Source organism: Phoca vitulina, unplaced genomic scaffold (assembly GCF_004348235.1).
Source record: "Phoca vitulina isolate PV1807 unplaced genomic scaffold, GSC_HSeal_1.0 scaffold9, whole genome shotgun sequence".
NCBI classification, from domain to species: Eukaryota; Metazoa; Chordata; class Mammalia; order Carnivora; family Phocidae; genus Phoca; species Phoca vitulina.
The window spans coordinates 20,142,194-20,159,684 of NW_022589712.1; the positions used below are offsets into that span (position 1 = coordinate 20,142,194).

The following is a 17,491-nucleotide window of genomic DNA, read 5'->3' on the forward strand; positions in this document are numbered from 1 at the left end:
TTCTCTCTATACATTGTGAAATACACTGTATGTGCCCTGACTTCAGGCTGAATGAAAGAAGCAAAATATCCCAGGGCTTTTGTAGGTCTCAGTATTAGAATATTTGTGGTTTAACATCTCTCCTGGTCTTACCATCCTAACTACTAACATCTGAAAGGGGAAGAGGAGGTGTTTTTTGTTGCTCCTTCTGGAACCTTACCTAATTTCTAACACCCCTTGCTGCAACACTGCTAATGGCATCAGAGTTTTCAACCATTTAATTCCCTTGATGCCCTATACATTTCAAGTCTTATGTGAATTTTCCCTGATTTTCAGCATCTACATGTAAAAAAATCTCCAACTACATTTTAAAAAGATAACACAAAAGGAAATTTTAGGTCTCTATCATGAAGCCGATGAGCACTATAAAAAAGGAGAAAGGAGGAATGTTTTAGAGCCAAGGAAGGTTGTTACGTAAGACAGTCATTTGGCTTCTTGCAGGTTCTTCCCTGGAAAATCAAGAAAGAGGACTAAAGAGATTTTATTTTATTTTTTTATTTTATTTTTTTTAAAGATTTTATTTATTCATTAGAGAGAGAGAGAGAGCATGAGCAGGGGGAGAGGCAGAGGGAGAGGGAGAAGCAGGCTCCCTGCCGAGCTAGGAGCCTGATGTGGGGCTCGATCCCAGGACCTTGGGATCATGACCCGAGCCGAAGGCAGAAGCTTAACCATCTGAGCCACCCAGGCGCCCCAAGATTTTAAAATGTTCCATAATTAGAATTTAAAAAAATAACGTTCTCTCTGCATGGTTAATATTAGGCCTCTAATACTAGCATCAGTAGTAGAGATAAAATGCTTGTCTTCCTGTTTGTTCTAGCAGGACGATCTTTTACTCATCAGGGTGCCTGAGTACTGAAGTACTGAGTACTGACCTATAGTAAACTGTTGTGATGTATAATAAAAATAATGATAGTATTTAGGTCGCCTACCATGAGAGCACTCCTTGCTACAAGGGCCAGCAGCCTTGGGACTACAGGGAGCTTGTAAAAGTGCAGAATCTTAGGCTCCATCCCAGACTTACCGAATCACTATCTGCATCTTGAGATGATCCCTAGATGATGCGTCTCCACATTAATATTTGAGAAGCTCTGGTTTAGATGGATAATAATTGTACAACTATCCCACACTTTTTTTTGGTCAAGAAAACTATAGTGAAAACACCTGTTGTGTTCCAAGTACTGAATAGAATTTTTTTCCATACTAGAAATTTCTTGTATTTTAATTAATCAGATGATTGGTTGGCATTGAAGAATTACTGTAAAGAAGAAGAAAAATGCGTTTTTTTCATTTGCTGTCATGCGTTTTAAGTTCCTTTTTTTTGTTGTTGTTCTAGAGCTGAAATAAAGACCCACAGGTATAAAAAATAAATTTTAATAATATCTCTTTAGTGAATTTATTAAATAAATCAGTTTCCTGTGTACCACTTGGTCTACAGTGGATATTTCCTTGAAATGAGATAAATCTAGTTGATAGTCAACTTATCCTGCATACAAAGTTCTTACATCAATAAAACCCCTATGTTATTAACATTTCTATAATGGATATAATGATTTATGTGGAAAACTGAAAAGAAGTTTGAATAGTTTGATATCATCAAGCCTTTAAGCATATGGATGCCATAAGCATGATGCCTGGTGTATAAAATGTTGGTTACTCTGAAACTTGTAAAAATACATAGTAAATAAACTTAGAGAGCTCCAGGCTTCACTGAAGGCAGACCTGGTTAAACTGTAGATTATAATATCACATTAGTAAACTTAGAGTCATTTTTGAATTTTCACTTTCTCTCTACTCTTTCATCTAATTAATGTGCAAATCCTGCTGGTTCCACCACTAAAGTACATTTTGAGTTAATCCACTTTTCTCTATCTGCACCAATAACTATCCCAAGCCATCACTCTCCCAAAGGTCTTTCCTTTTCCTCGATAGTTTCCTGCTCTATCTTCTGCCCAATCCATTTTCCACTAACAGCTAGAGTCACCCTTTAAAAATGCTAAAACAAGTCCATGTAACTCCTCCACTTAACAACCTCTCACTGCTTTTTCATTGCATTTGTGGTGTTATGCAAATTCCCTAGCAGGTCAGTGAGGCCCGACAGGGTCTTCTCAATCTAAGTCATGCCATGCCCCTCTCTTGCCCTTTCTGGGCTTCTCTCAGTTCCTAAAGTCTACCTCACTCTTTCTCACCGTAGGAATGTTGAATGTCTCACTCTTTTTCCCACATCAGGTCTCGGTTTTAATGTCACCTTTTCGGGGAGGACCTTCCTCACTGTCTTATCTGAAGTCTGGCTTTCCTGTGATTCTCTATTTTAACTCCCTGTTTGTGTCCTCAATAGCACATTATTTGACAAATAAATATTATACATTTTGCATGTTCATTTGCTCACTGCCTGTCTTCCTCCAAGAATGCAGGCTTGCGTGAGGGCATATACCTTGACTGTCTTGCTCACCGTTGGCCGTTGACTGCCTGGCAAAAAGGAGGCATCATTACCTATTTGTTAAATGGATGGAATGACTTTAAAACAAATACAGGAAAAAATCTTACATTTAATTTTTAATTACTTCCTTGATCTTCAGTGGTTAATAGTTCATTATGCAAGTGGTTAATTTTAAACAAATCTTTTCAAGTTCATTATGTGAGAACGTATTAAACATGACATTTTACTCTTTCAAGGAGTGCTCAGCATTGGAAGCAAAATTAACATGCCAAGAGACAGAACATTTTGTTGAACTTTGTATCACAGTAACCAACTGAGGCTGCTTAGCCTAGTTATTTGCCTCAATCTTTGTGTTACCTTGACTGACTAAGAAAGTGAAGTGTGACAGTTGCCTTATTTATTGCTATAATCTGTCAGTGTGGCATATAAACCAAATTTCAGGGCAACAAAGCCTCAAAACCAAGAAAGCCAAAGTCTCTTGGACTCAGAATCTTCTTTTTTTTTTTTTTGTTAAAGACTTTATTTATTTATTTATTTATTTATTATTTATTTGCAAGAGAACGAGACAGAGAGCATGAGTAGGGTGAGGGGCAGAGGGAGAAGCAGACCCCCCATGGAGCAGGGAGCTTGATCCTGGGACTCTGGGATCATGACCCGAGCCTAAGGCAGACGTTTAACTGACTGAGCCACCCTTGGACTCAGAATCTTAACAAGTTGTGAGTCCGAAGACTGTGCTCTTATACATTTCAGGCGATTTTCCATTGAGATCCATTCTCTGAAAGCCAAGCAAACAGGCCCAAGACTGTACTGTATTTATGAAAACTAGGTATCTAGTTCTAAAGTTCAGAACTTTAGAACTGAACTATTAGATTAAGAAGGAAACCCAAATAGCACAACCAGGGGCCTGATGATCTTGTCTGCCATGTTGGAGATGCTCAAGTGATGGACTGAAGGACATGAGTCAAGGAATGAGATTGGGTAGTACTATTGTATAAGAGGACGACTGGGATGCCACAATCAAAAGCTAATTGTAGAATTTCAAAGATCAGGATGAAAGGTGAAAAATATCTATTAAAATGTTTTACTTTAAGTATACCTCATTTATGGATATTTGAAGAATCTGGATGGTTGAATGTATATATTTTAAGTCTGAATGTTTAGACTTTGTATTAGTTTTCTGGGGCTGCTCTAACAAAGTACCATGAACTGTGATGGTTTTTAAACAACAGAAAATTATTGTTTCAGTTCTGGAGGCTAAAAGTTCAGGATCAATGTGTCTACAGGGTTGATTCATTCTGAGGGCTTTGAGAGAAGGATCTATTCTAAGCGCTTCTCCTTGCCTTGTAGACAGCTGTCTTCTTTTATCTTCACATCATCTTCTCTCTGTATGTGTTTGTGTCCAAATTTCCCCTTATAAGAATAACAGGCATACTGGATTAGAGTGTACCCTAATGGCTTCATTTTAACTTGATTACCTCTGTAGGGACCCTATCTCCAAGTGAGGTGACATCTAAGGTGCTGGGGGTTAGGACTTCAACATGGAAATTTTGGGGAAACTCAAGTCAATCCATAACAGACCTTAATAATTATTATATGGCATTTTAAATATAGAAAATAAAAACATATGACAAAAATATTTGCTTCATGTGGCTATAAACTACATAGTACATCCAAAAAAAATCTAAGAAACTAAGTGTACCTGTAGAAATTAGCATGTGCTCTCTATATACTATAGTCTATAACCTATAAGCAAACTATAATAAAACTATTTTTTAAATAAAGAAGTTAGTATCACTCTCTAAATTGAAATTTGTCTTTTTGCAGTCATTCAGCCTTAACTGGAGTCTTTGGGGTAGAAGTTTGTTATTAATAACATAACACTTAACACTAGAGGGCAGATTTTTAGCAGAAGGAGTTACATGTACTAATGAAGCTTGGAGCTTACTGGAGGTTGATTTTAACGTTTCTCTTGCTTTCCCAGTAATGAGATCTAAATGATAGGACTGATAGACTTTTTTTTCTTTACCCATTATTTAAAAGCCAGATCACATTTTAATTTCACGTTGAATTGCCCATAAAATATTAAATAAGGTAAATGCAACAAAATTATCCAACTTAGAAAATGTGCTCATCATTTTTTTTTTTTTTAAACTCCTGAATCATTAGCTGGGTTTTATGAAGAACCTCAGCAAAATCCATTTTCTCCCTCTTTGAAATGGTGCTGTGTTTTTATGGCTTAGAAGAAGGCACTGCCTTTAATAGTTGTGGTCTCTTGGGGTGATAAAAAATAAACAAATCCTATGTTCACACATTGATCTCATCATCCCGTGTTTCCTAACTTTTTTTTCTTATGGACAAAATATAATGCTAATTTTCACCTTCAGGAAGAGGTTATTCTGCCATTTTTCAAGGCCATTAGTGATGGAACTTGAGATGTGGAGTCCATACAATTGGCTTATTTGCTGATATCTTCTGTTTTTCCTATGCCCCCTCCTCCTGTCAAAACCCGGTGGTATTTTCTGCAAAGTGCTTGGATGCTGATTCTGTCTGATGTACTCATTTTTGCCAGTAAGGCCCCCTTTGACTGACAGCAGAGATGGAACAAGCGGGCTCTGATTCATACGCTTCACTAGCTGTTGTATCAGGGGCCCCGCCTGACAGGTGAAGCGAACATTGTAGTATTGTGATGTGATTACCTGGAACCACAAATCCAGATTCACCCAAATGAGCGAAATTGATTTTGATTTGCAGTCCAACAAAGTAAGGTTCCAGAATGTCAGCCATCCATCTACCCCCGAAACCCTCACCCCCACCGCCCCCCGTCCCCGGTCTTTAGCTAAGTTGTAACATTACTAGGATGGATTTTATTTAAATACAATTTTGTTGAATCATGGTGGTAGTAGTCAAAACTCAAATGAATAAACCTTTTATCTGCAAAAGTACATTCGTTTTTTTGGCCAAAGTACGTTCTTAATGAATGTTGCTATATTAAATACTTGTCATGACTCAGATTTAGTTTTGACTTTTTAGAAGATGCTACCTATTAAACACATAGACACACATCCTCATAGCTACTCTTTCCTAACAGTTTCCCATTCCCCACTTTCTGTCTGGGGATCATTTTTAGTCTTGAAAGTATTTTTGGAGAATGGTAAGGACTTAACTCTTATATATGCGTGTGTAGGGCTGAGCAATCCGTGCCCTTTCATTGCCGTATTTTTTGGTGCTATTAAAAGGTATTGAGATCTCTATACTAACTTTCTACATATTTATTGGGATTGGCTAGGCTAGTGGTTTTGGAATCTGGCTGCATATGTAATATATATAACCTGGTTAATTTCTTGAAAAAAAAATCCACAGAATCATAGACCTCACTCCACAGACACTTAATGACTGATGACCTCTGGACTAGATGTTGGTAATACAAGTTTTTATAAAAACTCATGTGGCTTGAATGCAAAGTCAGGTTTGGGAACTTCTGGGTTGATTGTCAATACCCGTTAGGTGCAGTGGTTTCCTCCGACCTTTTCAGATGATCTATAGTTGAGCTGCCAGAAATGTGATGTAACTCATGACCAATAGTGAGCTATTCATAAAGTAGTAATTCTCTGGAAGTTTTACAGTGTAATTTATAATATAATTGTGATCTATTTATTTTTTAATTTCATTATATCTTTGAAGTTTTGTATGTCTTGCATCAAAACCACCTTTACGGAGGATTTTTATTCCCTAAATCCCATATTTCAACAAGCTTCTTTTTACCTTAAAAAAATCCTGATTTTTAAAATTGTTTAAAGTGCCATTGATGCCAAGAGAAGATTAAAAGATGAGAGGAATAAAAATTGATTTTTAATAGTATCAAATCATTCTCTTTTGAGTGGATAAGCAAAAGTCTAATTACTGTTTAGAAAGTACATCATGCATCCTATTACCTCCAATGTATCATGTAACTAGAAATATACCGCCTATTATTAGAGACAACAAGCTGAAATAAGATGCATATAAAGGGCACTTTGGCTAAGGAAGCAGGATCCATTGATTTGTGTGTTTCCCACAAACAGTCCTCTGGCTCCACATCTCATATAATGGTTCAGTACCATTTACTTTATAACTTTAATTCTCTATTCTTCAACACAGCACTTGTTTTCAAAATTTATCTTTAGTGATCTCCCTCCTAGATTCAGCACATCTTGCTTAAAAAATCAGGAATTTAAGAATTTATACTCATTTCTTTTTTTTTTTTTTAAGATTTTATTTATTTGCGAGAGAGAGAATGAGAGACAGAGAGCATGAGAGGGAGGAGGGTCAGAGGGAGAAGCAGACTCCCTGCTGAGCAGGGAGCCCGATGCGGGACTTGATCCCGGGACTCCAGGATCATGACCTGAGCTGAAGGCAGTCGCTTAACCAACTGAGCCACCCAGGCACCCTATACTCATTTCTTAAATATGGACTCTGACTTGAGGCACTTCTAGAGGAAGAATTGTTATTAAAAAGTTAGAGATACCTGATTCAGAAGCTAGTGTTGATGTGTGTGTGGGAATGTATAAGTGTGTATTCCAAGCGCTTATTTCCATTAGAAACTTGATGTGGGAAAGGTACCAACTTTGGGCCTGTTTACCTTTGACTTGTTCTGAGTTTCCTGAGGTCCCTGGTTAAAATACACTTGAAGACCAGGGCTGAAAGAGATGGTAGAGTAACACCTTTTTTTTCTCCCCCAGTAACACAGTGTGATTCTATATACTGACTCTGGCTTGGCATTCTGATTTCTTATTTTGTATGATTTGCTCTTTGTATATCTCTATGCACTATTCTTTTGTCTTTATTCAAATCTTGCATGCAGACACTTATTTTGGCATTTATTCTCTAGCTACATACTAAGTGCTATGCACTCAAAGAGTGCAATATTCCGGAGAACTCTGGGTAACGTTTGGAATTTAGCTTGCCTGTCCTGAATATTCATTTTAATATTTTACCAGTCCACTTCAAAATTTTACCAATAAAAATGCACTGTTGTTCAAAAGGTTATATTTCTTGGTTATATCACTGGGGTGTCTACTGCCCTCTTTTCCAGCTTTGGAAACTTTAGTATGGTCCGTTCAGCCCTGCAGCCCACCACTAGCATGACAGCCCACCACTGCTGCCCACTAGGCCTCCCGCAGGGAACTGGAGGAGAAAGCTTTAAGGGATGATGGAAGGAGGGATGGAGCATGTAGATAGAGCTGGTCCCTGCTCTCACTCAACAGCCAGAGGGAGGGGCCAGTGACCTAGCCTGTGTGTCCTTTCCATTCTTGTGAAGACTGAATACTCAGCTAACAGTGTCCTGGTCAAGCACATCTCTTGAGCACTCTCCAAGTGTCCCTGCTAACGATTTTTCTGTTGGCCTCCTGGCCTCATGGGATATTTGAGAATTCTTTAGGGTCAAGAATAAAGTGAAAGGCCTTTGGATCCCATGCTCGTCCTCACAATACCATTAGGTTTTTTCTCTAACTATTCTCTTTATTTTAAATTTTGTTGCCTTTATTTTTTCCATAATCATCTTCAATAGCCCATAAGAAATGCCTAATAACCTATTAGGCTTAGAGCCCAAGCAGCAATAAAAATTGGTTTATCTTCTCCTGGAGGGTAAGTAGGATTCAAGTTTTAGATGATGCTAGATCTTGAGAGATATTTTCATTGTGGATGGGTAATACCCATATTTGAGGATTAGTCACCTGGCTTCTTACATTAGCATTAACAATGACAACAACAACAGCCAAAAGGAAAAAAAAAAAAGAACCAAAACACAAAAGCAAGCTAGATTTCATTTAAGAAAATAGGATGAGTATTCTAAACTCTATAGCATTCTAATGAAGGATACACAGAACAATGGAAATTTATCTGAATAGTCAGTACAATACAAAACAAATTACTAAAATAAGTAAATTATAACAAATAGACATAACTTGCATTTATTGTACATCCACTAGTATCAGTCCTATTCAAATACCTTATTTATTTGTATTTACTTTCCGTGAATTAGTTATTTTTAGACACATTTTAGAGAGAAGACCACCAAAGGCTTAGAGATGATAAATAACTTGGCCTAATGTCAGACAGTTATTACCGAGTGCTTTTAAAATGATCATGTTATGATTGGCATATTTTCTTGCTTGTGTTTAGTGCCCTTTCCATTACATACCACTTAAAATGTTGTAGTGCTATTCAGCTATGTTATATTAGACTTTTGCTTCACTCTCTAGGTGTCTCTCTTTCTATACATACATATGTACATACATACATACATACATACATATTTAAAAATATGATACGGAATACCATCTTATCATCAGAATGACATCACCAGTGAGCCACAGACTGTGTCAGATATGTTGGTCTTATTCCTGCCCCATATTCCCTTTCTTCCTAGATAGAGTAAGGAGTTCTATTCCACTTCTATTCTCCTAAACAAGGCTTCTTAATCACAGCATTATTGACGTTTTGGTCTTGATAATCCTTTGTTGTGGGAGCTGTACTGTGCATTGTAGGTTGTTTAGCAACATCCCCGGTCTCAATCTACGAGGTGCCATCAGCACCACCCAGCGTCATCATCTAAAATGCCTCCATAATCATTGCCAAATAGCCCTTGGGAAACAAAATTGCCCCCAACTGAGAAGGACTGCCTTAAGCTCAATATGAAAGTAACTTTATAAAAGTGTAGCCCCTCTGCTCAACTTCTTTCCTGCGCATTAGGGACTTTAAGGAATTAATTATTTAGGCACTGTATTAGAGCAAGTCAGATTACCCTGTGGGAACAAACAATGGCTTAATGCAACGAGCCATTGGCTCTCCAGGGCAGCTGGCCCCCCAAGGTAGCTTACCATTCGAAGCTACTTCAGTCTTCCAGTAGCTCAGTATCCACATATGTTTCCGTGATCACCATAGCAGTGAAAGACAGAGCATAGAGCATTGTGCACGAGGTCTTAAATATGTCCCTCCGGAAGGGACACATGTTACTTCAGCTCACTTTCTATCGACAAAAGTAAGTCAGGAGCTCGAACTTTCAAGCAGAGAAGTAGGTTAGTCCTCCATGCTTGAAAGAGGATAACTGGGAACACTGGTGAGCATCAAGTGATGTTTGCCATCATCATTTATGAACAGTTGTCTGAATGCTTTATATTGAACCTAGTAAAGGTATAGGTGACATGATTCAAATAAAGTTGAAACAGAGTATTCGTTCTGGAGGAACCCATTAGTTATGGAGAGGATGTACCTGTGTGAAATAATCAGTGGACAAGACAATATATACTACATGCAATAAGTTATAATGTACACTACATTTATATATTATTTGGAAAATATTTGCATTTTTATGATGTTTGCATGATATGTCTTTTGGGTTCTGGGGCCCAATTCCAGTATATGTGGGGTGAGGGGATTTCCCCATACATCCAACTAATTTTCTGGACAACAACTTGGTGTCTTAATTCTGACACTATCTACCTGGAGATACCATCAGCTTCTGCAAGTTAAGAGTTCAGTCCTATACGATGCTCCCCCACTCTTCACTTCAGATGCCACATGCAAATGAAGGTTGTTACCCGTGCTTCTGATGGACTGGCTATAAATCAGAGGTACTATGACCCTTTCCAATTTTGGGTTTGATTAATTTGCTAGAGCAGTTCATACAACTCAGGAAACATTTTACTAGATTACTGGCTTATTTTAAGAGGGTATAACTCAGGAACAGTCAGATGGCATAGATGCATAGGGCAAGGAACGTGGGAAATGGCATAGAGCTTCTATACCCTCTTGGGGAGCCCCACTCTTCCTGCATTACCAACCTGGAAGCTCTTGGAATCATGACCTTTTGGGTTTTATGGAAGCTTCATTACATAGGGATGATTGATTAAATCATTGGCCATTGGTGATTGGTTCAACCTTCAGCTCTCTCTCCTCCCAGAAGCCGAGGGGTGGGGAGAAGTTCTGTCCTCTAGTCACAAAGTTGGTTCCCCTGCCAACCAGCCCAGGGTGGGTGCTGTCCAAAGTTACCTCATTAACATAACAAAAGACAGCTTTATGGCTTTTATCACTCAGGAAACTGTGATGAAGACCAAATACATATTTCTTATTATAAATCATAATATCACAGTATGTCTACCTATTGTTTTTTTTCTTAATGTCCAATAAAATTTCATAAATCTTTCTGGTTAAATGTATTCCTAGATGTTTTACAATTTTGTTTCTATTTTTGAATGAGATTCACCTCCACTTCCCCATTTCTACCTGGCTATTGCGAGTAGAGAAGAGCTGTTTGATTTTTGTACATTTTCCCTCATCCAGATGTCTTAATACTTTTAATATTTGCATAGCTTTTGTAATTGAATCTTTTAGGGAGTGGTTCTCAAGGTTTTGCACTGAACAAGCAGCATCAGTATTGCCTGGGAACTTGTTAGAAGTCCAAATTCTTGGACTCTCAACCCAGATCTACTGACTCAGAAACTTTGAGGGTGGGGTCCAGCCTTTGGGATATTAGATAGAGAAACATGCTTGAAAAAATATGAACATTTTCTTTTCTTTTTTTCCAGATAGTTCTATTTCTTCTTATAGCATTAGATGAAACATATAGGACAATGTTGGGTACTAATGGATATAAGCTTGACTTTGATTTTGTTTAAAAGAAGATTGCTGTTTGTTAGCTTCTGGTGTTTAAAAGTTTTCCTACTATTTGAAATTTTTTCTTTTTTAAAGATTTTATTTATTTATTTGACAGAGAGAGAGACAGCGAGAGGGAACACAAGCAGGGGGAGTGGGAGAGGGAGAAGCAGGCTTCCTGCTGAGCAGAGAGCCTGATGTGGGGCTCGATCCCAGGACCCCGGGATCATGACCTGAGGCGATGGCAGGTGCTTAACGACTGAGCCACCCAGGTGCCTCTGTACTATTTGAAATTTTTATGTAGAGTTTTAAACAGGAATAATGGCCGATTTTGGCAAATGTTTTCCAGAATTTACTGATATAATCATTGAAGTTTTGCCTTTAACTTGTTAGTGTTTGAAATATGTTGATGAGTTTCCTAATGTTGAACCACATATACATTCAAAGAATAAATACAACTTAGTGGGCTTATTTTAATATGTTGCAAGATTTGGCTTGCTAATGCTTATTTCCTAGCATTTTAGTTAATAGAATTATTTCCCTAAAAATGACACCACCAGTATTTTTTCTTTCAATAGTATTATTATATCACTAATATTATTATACCATCTAATATTGTTACTGCAGCTTTTCCTGTGCCAGATTTAAAGGTCAATTGCATTTTATTACACCGTGTTTTCTGCAGCTCCTCAGAGTTCAAGCCATGACAATAACAATAATAATAGTTGCCTCTATATATTCTCATTAGAATTCTACCAAATATCTGGCTGGGTAGCTGCCCTCGTCAAGTGGAACATATAACCATCAAACTGAAGCATGAATTGGGGATTACAGCTGTAATGAATTTCCAGACTGAATGGGATATTGTACAGAATTCCTCGGGCTGTAACCGCTACCCAGAACCCATGACACCAGACACCATGATTAAGCTCTATAGGGAAGAAGGCTTGGTCTACATCTGGATGCCGACACCAGATATGAGCACCGAAGGTAAGCATCAGAAGAATCTTTCTGGCTTCTTGTTGAATGTGTTTCAGAGAAGCCCTTGCTGTCTGTCTGTCTATCTGCCTACCTACCTACATACCTTTCTGTCTATAATTGAGTGACTTAAATATGAATGATAGAAATGGAATCAATATAAGATTTTAGATTTAATATATTTAATGGATTTTTGCACCTTGGCTAAGATTCTGTTTAACATGGCTCCTTTGATTTGTTTATTTATTAAACATATATTTATCGTGTATCTAATGTATATGTGGCATTATGCTGCCAGCTAGGAATACAATGGTGAGGAAAAGCAGGTGTAGCCCCTGTCCCCATGGAGCTTCTAGTCTTAAGGGAAAGCATGCATTCATCAAAGGACCACAAATAGAAATTTACAACTATGATGACATTTTTGTTAGGAAGATACTGCTATGAGAGCATGCACAGGCAAATCAGATGTAGGAAGAGGGTCAAGGAAGGTTTGTTTGGGTATGTTTGAGCTTAAGTCCGAAGGTTAGAGGAGGTGAGGTGGGAGAGAGGCTCCCAGCAAGAGGGCTGCCAACTTGGGAAGTCTGGTGCAGGAGAATGTAGAGTGTTACCTAAAAGTTGGCACTGTGGACAATGGTTGGGAGATGCGCCCAGAGTGGATCTGGGGACCCCAGTTAGGGGGTTACTGCGATAGTTGGAGCGGGAGATCATGAGAGATGACACAGCTGGGGGCTGTGTGGCAATCGCGAGGCTGCAGTTCCAGCACGAGTACCGGCCGAGCATGTCTCTGTGAAGGAGCTTTATGACATGGGTGCTACTGGGGCGATGAGAGACAAATAAGGCATAGTTTTGACCTCCTAGCAAGAGGCGGTAAGAGAAGTTCAAAACTTATTACAATACAGAGAAGAATGTGATGTGAGGAAGGAGTCAAGTGCTGCTGGTGGGTTATGGGGTGCTGGTGGGGGGGAGCACAGGGAGGCTGTGTCCATCTCATGGCATTTGAGGTGGGCCTGGTTTTGACAGGTCAATGGGGAGGAAGGAAGGGCATGCCAGATGGAAGAAACAGCATAGATCAAGGCCCAAGGCATGGGGTTTTACAGGAATGCTCTGTGTTTCAGCTTGGTGGTCCAGTAGAGTGCTTGCAGGGCAAGGAATGGAAGAGCTAGAACCGTTAAGCTACTTGTATCAACCAGATGTCAGCAGGGGGCAGCAGAGAGCTGTGGGAATGGCTCAGGCTCAGGGAGTTTGGTGAACTGCTGTTCTGGGGGAAAGAAGGAAGGCAGTTGTGCCTAGTCAGAAACGTCTCTACCATCAGTCCTCTTCCTCCCAAAGTACATAATGTATCAGACACTCTCTTCAGCGATTTCATACCTTACCTCATTTAATTCTGACAACACTCCAGGCAGATGCAATCATGTCCATCTTGCAGGGGAAGAGACAGGTACAAAAATGTGAAGTAATGTGGTCAGGGTCATCGGAAACGAGACACAGCCTGGATTTCAGCACAGGCAGTCAGACTCAGGACATTGCTGCACTCTCGCTGCACACTCCCCCGGGCTCTCCGTGCACAGTCTACAGACCACCACACTTGTAGTCCCTTGTAGTCATGATCACCTGGAGTTAGACAGTCATGAGTGGCCAGGGAGGTAGCTGGTCTCCGCAGAGTCAACAGTCCAAGATGCGGGTGAGCACAGAAGATCTCAAGGATCCTAGAGAGACTGCACGTCGGCCACCTTGACTCTTTATGAATCTCAGGTGGTTCCCAGGCTGGACTGAACCCTCACTGGGGAGGAGGTATAATTTTTATTCGTGAAGGAAGAGATAATTTGGTTATTCCTGTTGGTAACGCTGATCCAAAGAAACTTGATGTAGCCATAAGAGCTCTGCTCGTTTCCAAGGGAAAAAAAATCACTTTACTTGCACGGAAGATCATTGGTTGAATCTAGGCCCACTGTAGTTGTGTTAAAGTCTTTTTGGGGTCCCATCACAGCCACAACCGTGGAGCACCTCCACACTGAGGAGGTTTGGCGGCACCTGTGACGGCAGAAGGGAGTTCCCGGGTAGCTGTGTGGTATCGAGCGGGCTAGTTCCTGCATTTGGAAAACGGGGTAATCATTTCTGCCCTACAGGATCAAAACAATAGAGTTGGATGATTGATAGGAAAGTGCTTTGTTTTTCCGGTTTCAAAACAGACAAGATTGTTAGGTTCATGTGCCTATTGCTTCCAGAGAGCATTCTGATTTTTGCTTTCTTGCTTCTGATTTTATAGCATTGTTACCCGGTAGGGTATAATGTGAGCCAAAGCTCAGCGCAGCTGACCTGCTAACTATGGCATGCATCCCTCTCCATCCCTGCACCGATAACCTCAGGGCCCTGATGACCAATAGGCATTTGCTCGATAGCTTGGGATATGCAGAAGCCTGAGGGAAAACTCCATCCCCAAAGGCACACCGTAGTGGTGTTAAAACCTTTCTGGGGGTCCCAGGGTCACCAGGTCCCATCCCGGTCACAACAGTGGAGCACCTTCCACACTGAGGCAGTCTGGCAACCGCCAGGACAGCAGAAGGAAAGCTCCCACCTGCAAAAGGCCAAACGCTAAGACTAAATGAAGGCTTCCTTTGGTTCAGCATGACCGGGGGAGTAATCAAAGGGTTAACGACCATTCCTGAGTCGCAGGGGAAGTTCTGACCAATAAATTAATCTGTGTGGCTGACAATATTAGCACAATGAACATATAGATTACTTCGGCTGACTATTTTTGGAACGCTAGAGAAAAACCCATCTGGAAGTGTTTTGAGCTGTAGCATAATGCTGTCAGATGAAGTCTGAGAGAGAAGACAGTTTGTTAGGCCTGACTGTCACCACCAGTTGTCACAGACCTGTTACAATCAATTGTGCTATCGATCCTTACTCTTGTACATTTTGTCACATGCAGAGGAGTTAGTTAGGTTTTTTCTTTCCTTTTTTTTTTTTTTTTTAATTTTGGTCTGTACCTTTCACCTGAGACATGAAAATCTCCCAAATCTAGCACTCATCTGAAAAAAACCAAATCTGTTCATTAAAATTCCATTTTCCTTCATAGGAAGTACTCAGATTGTGTTTTGACCTCTGTCAGGGCAGTGCTGGTGATAACAAATGGTCTGCCCTTGCCTCCCAAGTGAGGACGCGTGCTTCCCAGAGTCCTCAGCTACCCCTCTGTTGTCACACTCAGTTCTTCTCTGACTCAACACCGCGTTCAGCTCTGCCATGATGCCGACACTGACCTTGGAGCCACGGCCCGTGGGCTTGAGCCTCGTTGCACTGCCTAGCTGTGTGATATCGAGTGGGCTAATTCCTGCATTTGGAAAACGGGGTAATCATTTCTGCCTTACAGGATTATAACAATAGAATAAGATGATTGATATGCAAGGGCTTTGAAAATCACAAAGTTGGGACTATATTTTTAGTCCCAAGTTCTTAAGTTTCTACTGAAGGATGTACTAGATGATATGGACCTTATCTATATTACATTGCAAAGGTGGAAAAGGAGATATGCTCAAATAAAATAATAATATATTCAGCCATAAATCTGCCTGGAGTAAAAAAGGAAGGGGTGTGTGTGTGTATGTATGTGCGTGTGTGTGCACACGCACGTGTGTGTATGTTGGAAAGGCTGAAAGTCGGTCCAGAAATAATTTCTTTCAAGGTCAACCTTAGGTAAAGGGCATCTTCAGGGCCTTTTCCACTCCTCTCCCTGTTTTCGGGTCCTAATGCCACAGGCTGTTCCCAGCATTTCCTTGTCCCTCTTCTCCCAATCTTTGTTTGCTCAATGCATGCTTTCAAGAAGCTTTTAATCATTTCAGAGTTGGATTAGGCTGGAGGAGGGCCACAAGTTAGATTAGAGGACTCTAGTAGTGTCTCAGATCTAATCAGTATTATTGGATTTTGTTTCATTTTATTTTTTATTCATGCACTTAATGAATGCTCATTGAGCATCTACTGAGAGCTGAGGCCTGTTTTAAATTCCAAAGTAAGAATCACAGACAGTGAAATGTTTTGTTAGACCTGCACGGGGTTGAAAATTTTCAACTTAGCTGTCAACAGTTAAAATTTGGAATATTTTATATAGAAATTCTGGATTTCTGTCTTGCCTTTAGGTATTATCATTTTTATGAATGGAAAGTTTTTATCTAATTAAATTCTAAATGGAGCCTAAATATATGAAATATAAAAAATTAGGGGCTCTTGTTGACATTGTGCAAGCTCTGATTCTGGGTACCCTCTTTTTATTCCTTGGTGGGTTGTGTATTAGCTCAGCCTCCCTAGAATGGGTTTTCTAGCAGAGGCACGTGGCCCATTGGGCACAGAGAGCCCCTCTAGGGCAGGGCAGAGGGGCTAACCCCCAGGGAAGATGTTGCTCTCACCTGGACTAAGAGCAACAGTGTGACGGGGTAGGTGGGGGGCGGAGACTGACTAAGAACTCATATTGAGAGCATGGCGGCCAGCAGGTGCCCCTGGCCAGGCAGGTTAGGGAAGGGCATTAGTGTAGTGGTTAAGACCAGAGGCTTTGGAGTTGGGCCGGCTGGGTTTCAGTGGCCACGGGGGAATAACCTTGGGCAGATCTCCTTGCCTCAGTTCCCTCAGATATAAACTGAGGATAAAAATAGTACCAACCTCATAGTTGTTAAAAGGTGATTGCAAATGAACTATTACCTGCATGGTGCTTAGAACAGCACTTGGCAGGTAGAAAGGACTCAGTAAATGTGAGCTGTCGTCAGTCAAAGCAGAGTGATTTGTAGTCCCTAGAAATCAAAATAAGCAAGAGCTCCAGTGGCGGCCAGGCTGATCCTGGACCCCGTCCTTGTCCGGCATCCTTTTTATGTTATTCAAGTATTTGTTTGACAGTTCTTAAGGGGGGTGGCCAAGTGATTCTAGGAGAAGACCATTGCGGGGTGAAACCTGTGTTTAAACTGAGAGCCTTCTGGAGCTTCCCAGAGGCAGCTGTCACTTACCTTCCAGGATCGCATGGCTGAGGTCACAGAATTCCAAGCTCACACATACCCCTTCTCAAACTTTTCAATTTCTAAACTGTGTGCATGCCTCTTGAAGAATCTTTTACAGATAAAAAGGAAAGGGAGAGATAGTGCATTTGGGCCATTTGATGCAGATCCTTCCTCAGGGAATCTCTGGCCAGAGAGCAGGTGGGGGGGAAGGGATCCCGACGGGTCCACGTGAACCCCGGTTTGGGCAGGTCGGTGACACTGAGGCTCAGAAGCGGAGCCCGGGGGCTGGGACTCTGCTTCCAGAAGCCCCTACTGCACATGGCCACATGGTCTGTTTGTACACTGGGCATTTAGTGAAACCCCATGTTAAAAATACTTCTCGGAGATAAAAAGTACAGCACAGGGAGTAGAGTCCGTAACCTTGTAC

General features: G+C 40.4%; 1 protein-coding gene across 7 annotated transcripts in view; it reads left to right on the plus strand.

Moving 5' to 3' along the window:
- EPM2A (EPM2A glucan phosphatase, laforin) overlaps positions 1 to 17,491 on the plus strand; it is a 241,657-nt gene that overhangs the window by 75,687 nt on the left and 148,479 nt on the right. For all 7 annotated transcript variants that reach the window (XR_004299970.1, XR_004299972.1, XR_004299973.1 and 4 more), the window contains exon 3: positions 11,856 to 12,097. Coding sequence is in view for 4 of the 7 variants with exons in the window: in XM_032407722.1 (XP_032263613.1) it covers positions 11,856 to 12,097 (242 nt within the window). In the remaining 3 variants the exon portion in view is untranslated. The remainder of the gene's footprint in view (positions 1 to 11,855; positions 12,098 to 17,491) is intronic.